Raw genomic sequence first — 14,826 nt, 5'->3', positions numbered from 1 at the left:
AAAAAAAAAAGAAAATAATACAGATAGCATCTGACCTGGGCCTTCGCAAGGGTCCTGTGCTTGTTTTATTGCTGTCGATTTCTTGAAATTCTTAATAATTTTTGAACACAGGGTCCTACATTTTCGTTTTGTACTGGGCCTCGAAAAATTTGTAGCCGGTCCTGTCACCACTCCACCCCTCTTCCAGTTCTTTTGACTTATGTGATCACTCTTAACTCTTTGTTATTTCCAGAAATTTTCTGTGTATGTAAGCCTGCTTGCATTAGTTTTTCCATCGATGGGGTTCTTCTGTACATATTCTACACTTTTTTGCCTTCTTAATATTGCATGACTGAATTTTTCCGTTAAACAGCCTCTGCCTGCCGAGCACCCATTTCCTCCTTCTCCTAGACAGTCTCCTAGACACTGCTGCAGGATGTATTTTCTAATTCTGTTGTGTCACTCTTCTGCTAAAAATACAGGGCTTCCCTGTTGTGTATAGAATTAAGTAGCATCCTGGTAAATAAACAAAACAGCTGTAGGACCATTGCTAGTGTGCTAATAAATTTGAGTTTCTGAGCACAAAAGCTTGAAAGACACCTCTGGACTAGGAGAATCGCTAAGTTAAGTCCTTTCTGCTAAGCAGCCAGCTGGCTGGTCTCTGCCGGGATCACCTAATCTACACACAGGCCTATATTTTCAGACTTTGCAACATCCTGTCTCTCAAACAAGTAGGGACAAATTGATCTTCCCTTTTCCTTACTATTATTTATTAGTGTTGTTAATAATCAGCCTTGAAATTAGCAGAGATAATATTAGGACCCAAAGTTTTTGTCCCTCCTAAATTCATATGATGAGACTCTAACTTCCACATGATGGTATTAGGAGGTGGTGTTTTGGGGAGGTTATTCGGTTTAGATGAGGTCACAGAGGTGCCCTACTGGCACCCAGGTCTTAGACTTCTCAGCCTTCTGAACTTTCAGAAATAAGTATCTCTTTAAGCCACCCAGTCTATGGTATTTTAAGATAGGCAAGAAAGAAGGATTTTTTTTTTAGCTTTCTACAAAATTGATTAATCTACAGCATAGGATTAGATCACATAGACATCTTATTATTTGACATAACGAAAATGAGTCTGAGAAAAAATATATGTCATGTCCAAAGCCACAGAATTTAGTGATGAACTTAAATTAACATCTACTGCCTTTCAGGTTAATAGATTGTGACATCTTGGAATTTTCCGGAACCCTCTAAATTCTGAGGTCGGAACGATATTCTGAAAGAGTTTATTGCAGTCTGACGGTTATGGCAACGACTACATTCATTGCTTCCAGTCCTGCATTTCTCAGATATAAAGGTCGGATCATCCAAGTTGGTGGTTAAAATGCCTGAGTATTAACCACGCACGTACATGTGCGATCACAAATAAATTACTCAACCCCTCTGAGCTTTAATTTTCTTAAGCAGAAAACAGATATAATAATATCTACCTAACAGAACTATGACCTGGAATGAACAAGATTTTAACTTATCTGTTTACTCAACAAATACTTATTAGGTGATTACTATCTATCAAAAATTATGCTAACGGTGAGATTATGGCAGTGATTCAAACCCATTCCCTGCCCTCGTGAAGCTAAGTCTGATTGGACTTAAGGTGGGAGAAAGTTAGCAGCACAGTTCCTTGCATAGAATCAATGCTCAGTTAATATTAATTGAATATTAATATAAATTTTTTGTCCCCCCCCTTGTTTAAAGTAACTTGTCCCCCCCTTGTTTAAAGTAACTAATACTGCAACTTTGTCTTTAGAGATACTCTTGGTCATGAAAATTGGGGCATTTATGTTGGAATCATCATGGGGAAGACATTCTTCTGACCCACACCTCATTCCCTGTCATTCTTTTGAAATTATTTGTTAGTAGAAAAATCTGAACATAAACTTAATCTGAAAAACTGGCCTGTTCTTTATGCATGGATAGAGCTTTTTTAAAAAATCAGTTTTTGAACTTAGTTGTACCCATGTGTGAGTTTACAAACAGTTTGTAAGGAAACGCCCATCTAATAAAAACTGCTTTGAAATCTGGATAAGGCTTACTTACTTGATGGTAACCAAGCATCTCAGTCTATGTGCCCAGTTCGCACGTCCAAGAGCTCTGCTGGAATCTACCTAGTCAGAGCACGCCTAGCAAGAAGACACTGCATGTCCGAGAAATCAGCTTAGAAGCCACACTACGGAAAAGCAGCCTACTGAGGTCCATGCGAGATCTGCTCGGGAATGTGAAAGAGATGAGGAAGGTTAGTGTGTGAAGACAATGCCATGCACTCGGTCAGCTCCAGCAGAAGTGAGTCTTATATACAGAAACGTTTTGTTGCTCGTGCAAGCTACAGATGTCTGTTTTAACTGCAAGTGTCTTGCTAGAGCTGCAGTTGGCAAGGCCAGCTGCTCTGAACTGCCAACTGTCAGTGGACGTGGCGAGCTCTTACTAATTTGTGCTGAGAAGACCAGCATGGAATTGGAACAGCGCGGGACATGACTTTAATATCCTCCATCTGTCAAGTAGACTTCTTTGGAAATAATTGAGCATTTTTGAGCAAGAATTGTTAAGGCTCTTCTATGATAACATTTACAGAATTCATAAAGCCAGATTGCATTCAGTTAGTTATCCTCTGCAGAGTGAGAGAGCAGGAGTTGGTCTAGCAAATACAGTGGTAGAGCCTTTGGTGCTGCAGGTGGCATAAATTAAGGGCTTTCCCCACTGAATCCAGAACCTACCTTCCTTCCTCCCAGGCACTGCTGCAGTTGAGGCTTAGTTAGGACACCATATTGGCAGTTATGGGGCTGCCAAGTTATTTCTCTCCAGTCGCAGGTCCTGTTGTCTGAACAACTAAGGCAAGGTACAATCCATTGGCCTGGAATAGACAGCAAAACTTCCTTTAGTTCAGTTTCTACTAGTGAAATTACAGTTTGCAAGTAACTTTAGAGTTCAACTATGGCACGCCATCACAGAAGTTACAGTGAGAAGAAGACTACTCTCATACAAATCCAGTGGAGCAATGTGTGAGCTCCTGCCAACCAAACTGAATTGCAACGTGTAGTAATGTTCTGAAATAACACAGTGCAAGCTGAAATCAGGTATCAGTTCTGCTCCATGAAACCACATGCTTATTAAAAATTAAGTGATCGGATACTATTCAATTTTTACTTATTTTTAAATAGTACATTAGGCACTGAACAGGACCAAAGTGGATGGGAGTCACTAATATTGAGGCAGTTGGCCACAAGAGTCATTAGCTTAACTCATGCTGAGGTTAGCAGTCCAGTAATATATATATTCCCTGCTCTCAAGAGAATCAAGATACAAGAAGATTGCTTTAATATTCTGATAATTTATTATTTTGAAGACTAGTTTTTTAATTTGGTTGATGGCCTTTATTATGTGAATCTCTTCAACTCTTTCTAGCTTGTTCCCTTACTTCTTCAGCTGTCAGATGAAGTAAGTACTGTTCTGTGAGGATTTAATGGGATAATGTATTTAATGTATTGAGCACAGTTAAATATCATACTCACCTTTGTTACTAGCAGACTCAGGCACTAAGTAGGTCACAAACTTTAGTAAATGTTTATAAGATAAATGAATATTTTTGGTTCATTTAAGATCTTTTCTATTTTATTGATAAAGTTATATGCATTCAAAAGATTTTAGCTTTTATTGTGAGTAGATAATCTATTAGAAAACAAATCAAGAAATGATTTTTGACTTTTTCTTGTTTATATTTTCAGAAATGGAGTGTGAACTAGCACCTTAAATACAGAGTGGTCATTTCTCTCTCCTGTGGAGCATACTCTTTTGTCTCTGTCATCTGCTCTACCCTGAAGGTCTTACATGTTACCACAAGATGTTTCACTTTAAAACATTGAACAGTTAAATATTCCCAGCTACTTTTTTGAGCAAAAAAGAAAAAATGTGAATAACTTTACTCATTCTGGCTTTGATTTGTGGTTCTGCTAACAAAAGTATCTGGTGTGATGTTAATTTTAGTGGGAAGAATTTCTACTTTTAGGGCATAAATATGGTGCAGTTTACATTCTAGACCTCGGGGGTGACAGAAGTGTGCATGCAAGTGTGTGTGTGGAAATAGTTACAAATAAAAAAATTTGAAAGCCTATCTAGTTTATGGCTTACTACTTGATCACAGAAAGAGAAATAAGCATGGGTATATTAAGAGAGAGAAACTGGAGGAGATAAAGGAAAATATCTAGAAGGTTTTTAATTTAATACATTGTTGAAGTATCTGCCTTGTTAGATATTAGGTGCTACTGCTGTTAAAATTTCAGAATTTAAAAAAATAGCTAACATTTTTATAACCTGCCAGATGCTAAGGATATTCTCAGCATTTTAATATATGAACTTATTTAAGCCTCCTAATTATAATGTTAAACCTCAAAAATTTATAAACAAATTTTTAATTGATTATAATCAAATAAATTATAATTTATACATGTAAAATAATTATAGAGTAATATAAGTAATGCATAATTGAGTAAAAATATCTATGTGGTATTGGAAGAACCTGGAGCTTCGGAGACAGCTGGGCTCTGCCTCCAGCTAGCTCTATGGATGTTAACACTGCACATTAGGGTCACCTGGAAAGCTTGTTAAAATCCCCGTGCCCAGGTTTTTTCCTAGACTGATTAAATTAGAACTACCGGGTATGGGACTCGGGTATCAGTATTTTTTTAATGCTTTTCATGTAATTCCATGTGCAGTGAAGGTTGTGGACCACTGTTTAATTTGTACAGATTACTTAATCTTTTCTATATAAGAAAAATGTGTATAGCACCTGCCATAGTGCCTGATCCTTGGGACTCGATGACTGTATTTTACTCCTCCACTCCCACTTTAAGTAGCCATGGCAGTTTAGAATGCAGAAAGCACCATGAGAGCCAGAGTTGTCTGGAAGGGTCTATGGAACATATAAGATCAGGTTTTACGGATGGACAAGAATTAGAGAGACGGAATGGGTGGTACTTTAGAGACAATGACAAGGTAGACCTGACAAGAGTGAGACTGAAGAAGTGACTGTCCTACAGAATAGATTGTATGTATTGGAGAGAAAAAAGGTCTGCCCGTGAAAGCTGTTCCAAAGTTCCATATACGGAGTACAGCAATAGCAGGACTACTAAAAGATAACAACGTAGAGAATTTAGGGATGTGCTTGTTTCACCATCCAGTTATCTTTGATAATTTTTCTATGTTTTTCATTCAAAATATAGCTTGCTTTCTAATTCTAATTTGGTCCTGCATACAGGATTTGTAATCAATACTCAACCCCTCACATCTTTGCTCGTCCTCTTCTAATACTCTGTGATTTAGACATTGTCTAAAGTTTAATATTTGTTGATGGATTCCTCAGAAAAAAACCTCCTTGCAGAAAAGGCTTTCCTTCATAGAGATCTGCATTCCCTGGACATATAGACTTCTCCTGGATGGGGTTGGAATGGGCCTTGGACATCCTCCTCCTCTCTGTCCTTCTCTTTTACAGATGAGGTCCACAGAGTTAAATGACAGAAGTGGGATCGTGTGTTCACAACAGTGCTGGACCAGAACTGAGGCATAGCAGTCTCCAATTTGCTGTATTACTAATAATACAGTAGTCTCCGTTTATCATGTTGGGCTAGATTAGCACAAAATTATCACTTGAAAATGAAACATGGCCAAATAAATCACTTGGTTGTGCTTATAGGAAAACCCATAAACAGGTTGCTTTAATGAATTTATCTTTATTTTAAATAGCTGAATTTACTCAGTGGGTTTATGTGTTGACAGAGACTATGTTTAAGAAAAAAAGATTGTTAATTTTCTTTCTAATACTATAACGGGATATTGGGGACAAAAGTGTGTTTCTGCTAATGAGATCAGATTTAGTAATATTTTGAAGGGCTCAGTTTTCATCAGATCCTTAAGTATCTAAGAGCACATGCATCTTCTTCAGATATCACCACTCCCTCACCTTGCTGACAGCTAGTTTTGTACAAACTGAGGCCTGCTTTGGCCACTTGTTCTAAGGCAGAAGAATAAGTGGCAAAATACAAGCACAAAGATCCAAATATGGGTGCAATTAGCTTGTGGACATAATATCACACACACATAAAAAGGATGCCTGATTGGATCTCTCAAAATTTGGTCCCAATGGTTCATACTACTACATATTTATACAGTCATAACTCTTTGCATTTTTGTATTGATTAACAATGCCTTTTTAAAATTAAATTAATAATACTGCTTAAATAGACATCTGTATAACATCTGCAGGCCTGCAGTTCCTTGACATTTTAAATGATACCAGCTCTTAACTAAAATTGTCAAAAAGATGAACATAAATTCTATGTTATATATTTAAACATTGAATGAATGAAAGCTGTGATTTCTGAAATAAAGTATGACATATGTTTTAAGGAATAACATTCTCAAGAATAAAAGTTCCTTTTGGGAGAAGTTATTTGATTTATACTTATAGCTTTGTATTTAACGCAAGTTAGATTTCACCCATTTAAGTGAATCGGATTGAGTGATATAATGGAGAAAAAAATTCAACTTTGTGATTTAGGGCCATGGTGAGATGTGAAATTATATAGATGATAGCACTAATTCCTGACTCTATAAAGCTATAATATAAAGAAGTTTTTGTTTAAGAAGAAAACTACATCTATATTTCCAGTATTAAAAGTATTTCAGTGTAAGTTGTCACACTTCCTTGCTAAAATTAGCTACGATAAAAACTTTTGTTCACATATCATTAAATGAAATCTGGAACTACTTCCTTAAAAGTAATTCTCATTCAATAATCATTGCATAAATCTATTCTTTCTCCAAATTAGAAGAATTATCTTTTTCTTGTTAAGTAACAGATTTTATTCTCAAGGTTGCGTATTATAAATTATTTTCTAATGGTTAGAATTTAAATTAAGAATTAAAAAAAGGTCACTCAAAATTATATTAGCTAGTGTTAATGAAAAGACATTTTTGACCATCATTATATTGGCAAGCTGAAAAAACTGAATCCAATTCTGCCAAATAACTACGATGTGCAGATTTTGGGATTCCTCTGTGGCTATATCAGCTAAAACTGGAGAGCCCAGATAAACTTCCTTCCTGTGTTGTCTCCCATGACCACTTCCTACCATCAAGGAAGGAAATCATCTCCGATAGCAAAAAAATCCATTCTAGCAAATTGCTATCTCCAATCTCGCTCATTTGCTTTGAATCTTTAAGTCTTTAGGACTTCACTGTAGAGCGATTATCCCTAGTTGATTGTGCCCTCGCTGCATGCATTCTGTTGTGGAAGGGGGGAGGGCATGGATCTTGATTTGAGTTCAGCAACCATTTTTAAATCAAATATTAGACATTGGAAGATGAATAAGGGACAATCTCTGCTGTGCAGAAATATATAATCTAGGTCAGTCATCATTAAAAACTTATTGCTAATGCACCTTTGGCTTAATAACACACATGCACTGTAATATAGGTACATATACTCCTATATGTATATATTATGTCCAATACAAAGCAAAAATAAGAATGATTAGATAAAAATAAATGTACTCATATATTAATCTTTATTGGCTTCATCCCTGTGAATTGTGACGTGCCACTCCCTTCCCTTGCTCAGATGCATCATTCCACTTTGAAGACTACTGATTAAAGAAAGAGTTTGAAACGTAAATTAAACATGTTAATAAGGTAAGTGCTATTTCAGACATGTGTCCAAGGTATTCTGAGAGCACAGAAGAGAAGCTAATCTGGGGGGTGGGATAGTAAAGAAAGGCTTTCTGGAGAGGAAGACACAGCATCAGGAAACTAAGCTGATGGGGAGAAGACTCGTAGAAGCAGGGAATGGCATGGATAAGAGCCTGGAACCCTGCAGCAGTGTATGGGGCATAAGGTGAGGCCGAGAGGCGGGGAGAGAGGAAGAGATAGAAAGAGTCAGACTAAGGATGATGGGCTTGATTGTAGAGTCAATTTTGGAGACTTCTCTAATACCAGAAGGCTCCTGTTCTATGGTGGCCTCTCCTGTAAGTACCAGGCACAGAAAGAGCTTCATATCAGGACCTGGCATAAGTTACTGCAGATTTAATGGACAAGAGGCTGCCATTTCTGAAGAATCTCAGTGATGTATCTTTTTGTTGTTGTTGAACTTTTGACTTGGTTTAGTAGAAATCAAATTACATCGTTTTATGATTCTCATAAATAGTCTGGTAAAAATACTTAACTAGACACATCGGTGTCTCCTTTATATGCAAGAGTATATATCTCATTTAGCTGAGACAATTATAAGTCACACCACCTGACATACCATAATGGGTAAATCTCTTTTTATGCACTGACTGTAATTTATTATTTACAACACATGTTCAAGAACAGGGATATGCCCACGTTTGTTAACTGTGCATGCCAAATTGCAATTCGTCCTGCCCATTTGTAAAACTCATTTTCCATTCAGGCTCTGGTGTGAAGTTCATGGCAAGGGTAGAAAAGCTCCTAAGTGTTTTTTCAGACTTTTTAGATGAAGGGAGACCTGGGGTCAGGAGGTTGGAGTGGTAACCAGGAATCTCAGAGAAGATGCTCCCTGCTCCTCTCATCACCTTGGAGGCATTTTGAGTTCCAGCTTTAGCTTGACCCCACTGGTCTCCACTGAAAGAGGCGTGCTGGGGAAGGACAGAGACTGGAAATGTGGACAGTGGCACCAAAGTCTCTCATTCCAGGTCTGCTCGAGGCTAGTCAGGATTGAATACTGTAAGTTGAATTTGACATAGCAATTTTCCTGCCTCTATTATTCTCAATATATAGGAGACATTAGTGATCATTTTCAATGATTTTTTTTTAATTAAAGGAAATGATTTAGAACTGAATGTGTATGCTTTGCAGTTCTTTGATTCACAAGGTCAATCAACATTTATTTTGTTCCTACTCTAGAAATTATAGTGCTAAGTTGCTTGATACCGTGTGAACAAATCAGACTCCCAGCCCTTGTGCAGCTGACAGCCTGGGAACACTGATAAACAATTAATTACTTATGTAATCATTTAAATAATTGTGAAAACTACTATGGAAGAAAAGCTTAGGGTGCTTTGGGAATATAAAATAAAACAAATCAGAGGCTCAAGAAAGACTCTCTGACACAAGTGACTTTTGAGCTAAGGTCTATGGAAGAATATGGATTAAACTAGGGAAAGAGCAGAGAGTGAAGAGAAGAGCATTTGATCAAACAGTAATTTACATATTAAAACAATGCATTTACACTAATTCTATGTGCTACATTTCATACTAATGAAAAAATAACGGATTACCTAGACTTTTTTTTGGGTACAAAGATAGTTTAAATAGGCATATACTTATCTCTATTAAAAGATTTTTTTTTTTTTTGAGAGAAGTGATATCCAATGTGATAGTCACCTTCTGTGTCGCCAGATGGACAAATCTTTAGTTTGGGCTGTAAAATGGCTTCAATGTAGTCAGAGGAAATAGGCTGTAACCCACAGGTTTCTTCAGGGTGAATCAGCAAACCACAATCCTGCATTAAAACGATAGAAATTAGCTGTCATAGTAATTAACCCGACCCGCAGTAATAAAATCTAAAAAATAAGACTTTCTGCGTTGAATAACCTTCATGGTTTAAAGGCGCCATTCTTATTTACCCTTTGTGGAGGTATTGGCTTATTAATTGTTGTGCTACAAGGAGCTACTTGTATTAGGGGATTAATAGAACTTCTAATGACAATTTAATCTTTACTTTGGCATTAACATTCATCTATTGCTCTGCCAATTTTTAAAGAAATGGATGGAAATTTTATTTTAAAAATATATGTGTGTGTTGATACATTAAATATATAACATACTATAATAGAGGACAATATTATCCTCTAATATTATGAAAAAGAGAGTTAATGTGAGAAGGGAAAGGGAAATATTTTGGAAGAACATTAATTTAACAGATGAATTTTCTTTCAACAAACATTTATTAAGGACCCACGATATGCCAGAAATGTAATTGAATACATGTATTTTATCCAAAACTTGTTCATATATTTATAAAAGTAGCTAACATCTCACTGCAGTGAATATCATTACAGACGCATGTTTTGTACTAAGTAACGCCTTCCACAGTCTGACATGTCCAGCAGGTCAAACCATAATTATTTTCTCTTAGCTTAGTTTTCTAAGACTCTCATTTCTGGTCTGCTCCAGGCTTAGGCAGGACTGAACACGGTAAGCTGAATTGAGCTGTACTTCAAGGCACCTGTACCTGTGCTGCGTCCTTCTATCCTACCTCACCTGGTTCCACTGCTGCCCTTCTCATCAGCTTCTCTCAGCCTATCACACTTTAGGGCAGGTAAGAATGCTCTCATCTCTGTCAGAAATGCTTTTCCCTAATTTTGCATAGAGAGTATCTTTCTGCATTTAAAGTGTCAGAAAGGCCTTTTTGGAATTCTAGCACAATTATGCACCCCCGCTTTTGCCTATGTCAGCACTGTTTATTTCTTTGATACACTACGATTCGATAATGTTTGTTATTTGTTGTCTTTTCCACTAGACTGAATACTCCATGAGAACAAATAATTATTTTACACATCTACCCAATCCCTACCATACAGCAGGCAACAATAAATATTTATTAAAAGCATAAAACGTTAAAGTTCCCTCTCTCTTTATCTGATAAATTCTCAGTAATGGAGGGAAATAATTGGTTTGACCTCTTCTTTGCTCTGTAACTCTGTCTCTAATGAGCAATTTCTAGTAACTTTCCCTCCTACTCTCAAATATCCTAATCCCCAACTCAGATGCCCAGATCTCATACAAAAAGGTCCAGAATGTTAATGGACAAAAGGTATGGGGTGGTGTACAGACTTCTTGAAATCTTGATTCAGTAAACATTTTCGTTTTTAATTCATGACTGAAACTAGAGTTTAGGATATTAATTAAAGATTAAGAAAGTAATCTATATTAAAATTTTTGTTATAATAAAGCAATTAAAAATAACACAAAGCTTATAATACTGTGAGGAGTTTTTAGTATGAAGAAACATCTATGAATGAGATGTTAGTGTGTGTACGTATGTGTGTGTGACATCTGTCTATACCTTTAGTTTCGGTGGAGACTGGACTCTTTTTAAGGCTAGAAAATGTCATATGCATGTATCAGATTAAAAAATGTGTATATTAAATGTTAGGAAGAACAGTGAGAAATAATTACCATTATATACTGCTGATGGGAGTGTGAATTAGTTTGGAACACAGATTATATTCAAATTAAAAATTCAAACTCCATAGCTCTAAAGTCAGACTTCTTAGAGTCTACCCTAGAGAAACCCTCATGAAATGCATAAAAACATGTATAAAGACAGATCTAAATGGACTAACGTGAAGATATTTCCAAGACACATAACTAAAAAAACCTGAAGAACATGTTTTGTTACAGAACAATACATGTCACCATGGATATGTCACAAAGTCACCTAAATTCAAATATTTCGGGCAAAGTTGTGTTTAATTTATTAATCATATGTATTATTCATTATATATGATCATGTACATATGCAAATGTTGAAATATTCCTAAAAGTCTGGATTTAGTTAAACTTTTGCCTAAAAATCATTGTTTGGGGTCTATGTGGTATGTATGTAAATGATCATGTCCTAATATTCATCTGGACGGCATTAGAAAGAGAGTCCAGACCACAGCTGCCAAGGTCCTAGCTAGTCCTTTCTGTTGAAGCCCTGCATGTAATTTTAACATATCAGTCAATGAGAAAGATGTACTGTTACATGTGCTGATGGCTTGCCCTGTGGGAAACCAAACTCAATCACTGATAAGTGGGTGTGGGTTATTTGAAGTAGGTTAGTTACCAGTGGCTTTCAGAGGAGACGACAGCTGAAGTGAAGGATGAAAAAAATTGGGGGGAGGGGTCAGAATTCTAAGAAGAAGAAATTGCATGTCAGAAGCCATGAGGTGGTAAAAGGATTTATCTGACATCTTAAGTTAAAAAAAAAAAAAAGTCATTTAAAAAAACTGATATGCTGACAATCTATATTTTAATAATCAGATTGTAAAATCTTTTCTTGAGAGCTCGTTTGGAGGTTCTAGCAGGGGAGCGCAGCCACTTGTATATCCTTGACCAAAGAATGGTCCTCTCTTCTATCGGGGAAGGTTGTCCTCTTCCACAGAGCACAGAGCGTCGGGAGGGACACACATGGCCTGGTGAGGGAGGAAGGGGACACCCGCCTAGCCAGCCAGATCAGCCGAATCAACCCTGGCGATCAATGGGGTAACAGATGTCTCAGCCAGATTGCCCTCACATCCTAAAATCTTTTCTTGATATGGCACCTCCAAAGTTACTTACTACAAACTTCTAACTCAGAGGAAGAGTGATTCATTCATAATGCGATCCTAAGTATTATGGATACACCTTTAAAATAGAAAGGTATTAATTTAATATCTAGAATGTGCAAAGTGCTATACTGAGAATGAGAGGCCCTGACCTCAAGAGAAACAGTCTAGCTCTTTGTCAGAAGTTTCTTCTTAATCTTGAACTGAAATCTATATCTTATTTGCTCTAATTACCCTCTTAAGTTAGTTTAGAACAAATTTACTGTAATAATGCAGAAGCATGTTTTCTGATCTGACTTTAAGATAACAAAACAAATGACTGGCAATAGAATATGATAAAAGCTTTAAGGGTTCAATGTTTACACGTTCTGAATACTCAAGACCCCAGATATGAACCCATGATAATAGAGAAAACATAATACAGAACACAGAAGGCGTAGTGTAAGTGAGAGCCAGTCTGAGTGTCTGCTCCTGCCACTTAAACCCTTGGCCTTGTCTTTGTGTTTGAATCATTAACTGGCCTAGTGCTGTTTCTGCCTCAGTTGGAAGTCTCCCACAGCTAGTGAGCCTTGTTGGTTCTAACTGATCAGCCACGACTCTAGTAAATTCCAAGATAAGACAAGAATCAAAGCAATATTGCAAATGATAGACAGAGCAGAGACTGGGAGAGAGATGGTAGATTTTGAAGTAAATAAAATTTAGTCACACCCTTTTCTCTTTAGTTTAGGCCCAAGAATATTCTATTGTATTCTGTGCTTCCTTTTGAATTTTTCCTGAGCAGTTCATGTATCCTAATCCTTCATGTTTTGGAAAGCCAGGGAAGCCTGCTGGAGTGGATATGAATCGTTTTTTAGGTGCAGCCAAACAGTTACCCTTAAAGTTGAGTGAAACAAAGCAAATGGCGGAGTACAGTCTGACGTCCAGAGACTGGCTGACGGAGTTGAAGGAGGCATCAGTATAGCTGGGGGGCTTTGTGTACATTTTATGGGATAAGAGAATAGTGGAAAGAGCTGGGAAATAACTGGAAACACTGGAAACACCACCACTGTGTTAGAGCTCACACTTGTGAATTTTAGTTCTAGCTTTACCATGAATTGGCTATGTGATACTAGTAAGTCACTTGATCTAGTTTTCTCAATATAAAATGGTGAGAGGAGGAAAGAGTAGAGGGAAATAACCATGTTAAATGACCTCAAGTACTGCAGCAATGTTGGGTACTCACACAATATCCATTCTCCCCTCTTCTTTCTAACAGAAAGGCCTTTGTTTTGTTGTAGGTAGCAATGTATCTAGCATTAAAACAAACAAACGAACAAACAAAACTCTACTTCCTCATCTCCTTTGAAGCTAGACATGGCTGTATGACACAATTCTAGCCAAAGAAATTTAAATGTAAATCAGCTATGAATTTCTAGAACAGTTTTGCTTCCCTGATGCCACTTTTTCTTTGTCATTCTTGTTTCTTCTTATTACTTGGAATGCAGATGTGAACCTGAGGGGCAGCTACCTTGTGATCATGAGGCAACCAAGAGCAGAAAGAAAGACCTCGGGCTGCTTACCTTTGCACTTCTAGCTATGGAGGAAAAACCAACTCCTACTTGATCGAACCACTATGGAAATATAAGATGCAGCTGAACTTCTTTCTCTAAGTCTCATGAAACCTATTCTTCTAGGGCCATATGATCCTTTTGAGTATTCATTCATATTTTAAAAGTGATTACCTCCACTAATAAAAGAAAAACAACTTAATTTTGAAAGGAAAAAACTCATTAGTATCTCTCATTTGTTTTTTCCCGTGTGTGAACAGTAATTTGGTCAAGTTCAGGCATATTCGAGAAAATGAATGACAGCTCTTCTGGTCTTAAGTGTAATCTCTTGGAGCCTGACTTTAAACATATAAAAAAGATAATATTCAGCAGAGTTGGTTAAAATGGCACTAACCCCAGAAAGCTCCACAGTTAAGCATATCATTTTGCTGGAGACTTCACAAATTCCTAAGTGAACTGTCATGTCCCTCAATAGTGTGCAGTAAGGTAATCAACAGGGATTTTCTTCTTCAAACATGTGCAGAGTATATATGTTTATTATGTAATTTAAAAAATTTTACTTAACTTTTCATGAAGTGCTACACCAACTAACAGAAGATATTAAGGTGCCCTTAGCTTTGCCCTGTGCCCTAACCACAAATTCATGACCACTGTTTCTTGTTACCAATTCCTTTGGAAGCTCATTTACTTTCTTACAGAAGTGTTTAGCCACAAAAGAATTGATAGTGTTTCTCATTTTTAATGTGATATCGCTATATTTTTAGAGCAATACCAAATCGGACTCTTTGATCTGGTAGATATCTTTAAAGCTTACCTACTTTTTTCACTCCACTGAGTAATCCTTTAAGATGAAGCAATTCTCCCTTTCTCCCATTAAAATGCCCATCAAACTTTAAAAATATGGAGTCACTTCT

At 36.8% G+C, this 14,826-nt stretch overlaps 1 protein-coding gene across 1 annotated transcript in view; it reads right to left on the bottom strand.

The window, feature by feature from the left end:
- The window catches only part of CPED1 (cadherin like and PC-esterase domain containing 1), a 273,287-nt gene that overhangs the window by 36,996 nt on the left and 221,465 nt on the right, over positions 1–14,826 (bottom strand). The window contains exons 21-22 of the mRNA XM_011357245.2: positions 9,436–9,553; positions 2,754–2,890 (exon numbers count right to left, since the gene is read on the bottom strand). Of these exons, the coding sequence (XP_011355547.1) occupies positions 2,754–2,890; positions 9,436–9,553 (255 nt within the window). The remainder of the gene's footprint in view (positions 1–2,753; positions 2,891–9,435; positions 9,554–14,826) is intronic.

Source organism: Pteropus vampyrus, unplaced genomic scaffold (assembly GCF_000151845.1).
Source record: "Pteropus vampyrus isolate Shadow unplaced genomic scaffold, Pvam_2.0 Scaffold33, whole genome shotgun sequence".
NCBI lineage: Eukaryota > Metazoa > Chordata > Mammalia > Chiroptera > Pteropodidae > Pteropus > Pteropus vampyrus.
This window is presented reverse-complemented; position numbering and strand designations above follow the sequence as displayed.